This window comes from Setaria italica, chromosome III (assembly GCF_000263155.2).
Source record: "Setaria italica strain Yugu1 chromosome III, Setaria_italica_v2.0, whole genome shotgun sequence".
NCBI classification, from domain to species: Eukaryota; Viridiplantae; Streptophyta; class Magnoliopsida; order Poales; family Poaceae; genus Setaria; species Setaria italica.
The window spans coordinates 38,185,312-38,189,345 of NC_028452.1; the positions used below are offsets into that span (position 1 = coordinate 38,185,312).

General features: G+C 49.0%; 1 protein-coding gene across 1 annotated transcript; it reads right to left on the minus strand.

Annotated features, from left to right (window-relative positions):
• Positions 1–1,380: 1,380 nt before the first annotated feature.
• On the minus strand, positions 1,381–2,802 carry LOC101771321. The gene has a single exon (XM_004962560.4). The coding sequence runs from the start codon at positions 2,366–2,368 to the stop codon at positions 1,841–1,843; it is 528 nt and encodes a 175-aa protein (XP_004962617.1). The 5' UTR covers positions 2,369–2,802; the 3' UTR covers positions 1,381–1,840.
• Between the last annotated feature and the right edge of the window lie 1,232 nt (positions 2,803–4,034).

Sequence of the window (4,034 nt, forward strand, 5' to 3'; positions counted from 1 at the left end):
TCTCATGCTTTCTCTAGTTCATTGCAGTTTTCTTCAGTAAGTGTTTAAGACCAGAAAAAGAATCCTAAACTACATGGCTCTTCTATTTGAAAATTACCATCCGTAGCAATATAATTATATATTAGCTTAAAATGGTGCATTAGTGGCATTGTTAGGCGAAAAAGCATGGAGCAAATTTATGAAATGTGCGTACATTTTCCAACAGTTTGATCAGTTCATTAATGCAGGATTGATCATTAGTTGGGGCCAAATAGTAAGCGGGTAGTCAGTGACGGCCAAACAACGATTAGTCTTCTTTGCTTTCATTCTGAATGCGGTAAAACGAGTCAGAGTTCGTTCCAAAAATAACTAAAACAAAAGGAGTGAATGGTTCTTATTTTCTTAGCACGTGCCATTTGCTACCGATGCAAAGCGTGTATTTGGTGATGTTGTAATTTTGCTTAGAGCAATGCTACAAAGGACATACTACAAGGAAATCCCCTGGTTTCATTTTATTTATTGGACCCTAAACGTATCACTTAGAGTCGCAAAAAAAAAACCAATCACTTAGAATGCCCAGCTTGGTTGATGGAGTGCAACAAAGTTTATCAACCTGAAATGCCAGCTTCTTTCGTAGAACTCTGAGCAGTTGCTGCAGAGCGATTGAACACCTGCTGTGTTGTGTTTTTCGGGCGTGAAGTGTGTGGTTCCCGGCTTCCGGCTGCTGCAATGAACTGGCCCACAGCATCGCCTCAATCGGCGATCGCCTTGGCAGACTAGACTAGACTGGTGGATGGACTCGGACGAAAAACACCTTTGACAAGGTACTGGGTGAAGGCCATGGATCCATTATCTTTCTTTCTTTTTATACTGATGGTTTATACTGATGACGGCTGTGGCGAGAGAAATCGGCGCCACAGCTTGTGGTGTGGCTGTAACCAAACATGTCCAAAGTCGCACTGCCAAATTAGTAAGCCGCACTGCCAAACTTACATGACGCAATTGCACCGGATCTCTAATTTCAAGAGGCTACTCTAAACAGCATTTAGCCTACTAAGCATGTTACAATCCAGTCTTTTTACGTCATGTCCAGTAGCTCACAGTAGATGTTTTGTTAGCTTGGGCTTCAACTCTATTATCCTGCATCGTGGCATGCATTAATTCTTATAATAATTATATTATGAAGTATAAATACATTTTTGCTATTTGTATTTTGAAAATATGGAACTACTATTTTGTGTTTCGCACCAGGGCCTTGTCGCACCAGGGCCTTGAAACTTAGGTACGGGCCTGAAAGTAGCCTAGTTTTGTTGTTGCATTGGACCGCATATACTTGTCACCAAAAATATACTTGTCACCAAAATTTTGAACTTTGGTACCCAACTAATGCAGATTGATATGGAAGACGAAAAGGAACGAATTTTACAGCGGAATCAAAATGAGCCACTTGAGGTCTTGCAGTTGTCTGCATGCTAGGTACGCACACCTTATAATCCGTTAAATTCTGGTAGGAAGAAGAAGGCTAGTACATTATTACATCAGCACCGAGACCGGCTCTGTTTTCTTTTCTCCGGCGCCCAGCAGCTTCTGTTACAGTCACCACCACAGCACTCGGCTTTCTAGCTGTCCCCCGCGTGACGCGCACGGCAGTTTGGGCAAAAGATGCCACGCCGACGCGCAAAGCAAAGCTAACACTAAACTAAAACAACCTCGTGTGATAAAAAAATATTTACCCCTAGTAATAACTGTAACGAACAAATTAGCCAACACATGCGAAGGGGAGAAAAAAGAGAGAAGAAATTTGGGGTGGGTGGGGGAAATCTAGCTTGAGAAGAAGCCTGCCTACAGCTACAGCTGCTGGTCAGGGGCTGTCGTCGTCGTCGCGGCGGCCGAGGAGGAGAGCCGCGAAGCTCGCGGCGGCGCAGAGCGCGGCGACGGCGTTGCCCTCGCGCAGCAGCACGCGGAGCGCGAGCCCCGCGATGTCCCGCGTGGCGCGGCGGCCCTCCGCGACGAGGGACCGCCGGGGCCGGCCCGCGAACGCCAGCAGCACCAGCACGGTGATCCACGTCACCAGCATCGCGGGCGCCGCCACGGCCAGCGCGGCGCCCATGGAGAGCAGCCCGAACACGGCGCCGTACATCACCGACGCGTACAGCGCCGCGGGCCACGCCGGGAGCGCCGAGGACGAGGCGGCTGTGGTGGCGGCGGCGGCGGAGGAGGCCGAGTAGTACCAGGCGCGGACGGAGGCCAGCAGGCTCCAGGACGAGGAGAGCAGCGCGGCGTACACGGCGAGGAAGAGCGCCACCCAGGTCCGCCGCCGGCTCAGCGCCCGCAGCAGGAGGGAGGTCCAAGGGGGCCACGCCGCCTCCGCCGCGTCCTGATCCGCCATGGACGGGCCGCGGATCCGGGGATCCGATCCTGGGATGATGCTTTTTTGCTCCCGCCGGCGGCGATTCCTGCCTCTGCCTGGGTTTTGATTTGAGGGCCTGGCTCGGCAGCAGCAGCTTGGTTGGGAGCTTGCTTTGCTTGGCTGGGTGGGAAGGCAGCTGGGGAAGCGGAGGTTTGCTTGGCTCGGTGGCGATTCTGGACGATGGCTGCTGGCTGGCCTGCACTCCTCACTTTCCCTTGTGATGATTTCTTGCCATTTCACTTTGTCCGCACCTCTCGGCGACTGTACAAATCGTCGTTCGTCGCCGACAGGCCTTCTTCCGTCTTCCCTGTCTTTGCTGTTTTTTTTTTCCTTTCGTTCTCTCTTGGCCCATTAGTTGAATTGTTAGCCCACGGAGAAAGTTGGGAGCTCGTACTTAGCTTCCGTGTGATCGATAAGCAATATAGTTTTAGTCCAACTAATAGCTCAACTTATAAATAAATATAAATTTAACATTTCGAAAAATTACATTCAACATTTTCTGAGAAATAAATCAACATTTAGATTCAACATTTTTCACCATCTATTTGAATATTTGGACAAATAAGATTCAACATTTTTCACCATCTATTTAAATATTTGGACAAATAAGATTCAACATTCGGATAACCAAAGATTCAACATTCTAATTTTTCCTCATCTTCTTTCTTGAGCACGGAGGCCGGCCGATGGCGGCGCGTGGCCAACGTGCCCGAGGAGCGGCGGCGTGGCCTGGGGGTGGTAGCGGGGCACGCGCGGCCGGCGGTCCAGGGGGCGGCGACGCTCGGGGCCGGTGGCGTGTGCAGTCACGCCGGGAGGGGGGGGGGCGCGGGGAGCCGGCGGCGGCGTGCGGGGCCGCGCGGGGAGGTGGGGTAGCACGGGAGTTGGGCCGCTGGCGAGCTCTGGGGTAGGGGGTGGTGGCGGCAAGCAGGAGAAGCGGTGGAGGTAGTTATGGTTGAGGAAAGTGAAGATGCATCTAACGGATATTATTGTGTGCACGAATTTCAAACACTGGAAGCCAAATAACTAAGGCCCTTTTTGGTTCCACGGATTAAAGTTTAGTCCCTATTACATAGACTAAATGTTTAGATACTAATTAGGAGTATTAAACATAGACTAATTACAAAACCAATTGCACAGATGGAGGCTAATTCGCGAGATGAATCTATTAAGTCTAATTAGTTCATGATTTGACAATGTGATGCTACAGTAAATATGTGCTAATTATGAATTAATTAGGCTTAATAGATTCATCTCACGAATTAGCCTCTATCTATGTAATTAGTTTTATAATTAGCTCATGTTCAGTCCTCCTAATCAGCATCCGAAAATTCGATGTTACAAGAACTAAACTTTAGCACAAAGATTAAACACCCTGTCTAGGTAGCTACCGAAAGCCATATAGGATCCACGAGAGAAAGTTTGCCACGCCTTGTTGGTCCACGGATCAAGTCCTTTATTTTGTTGGCCCACGTAGGCTGTGAATAAGGGATACTCGTCACTTTCTTGTTCAAAAATGTTGAAACATGACTTACGTCTACTGACGCCGCGTCTGGGATGTAGGTAGCTACCGAAGTTGCAGCATATTTTTTCGTAACAAATACACCCAAACCACCTTTTTTTATTCCTAAACCCATGGTTTAGGTTG

Bases quoted from the DNA above. Each gene is read 5' to 3' on its own strand.
- LOC101771321 (XM_004962560.4), bottom strand. From the start codon at position 2,368: ATGGCGGATCAGGACGCGGCGGAGGCGGCGTGGCCCCCTTGGACCTCC.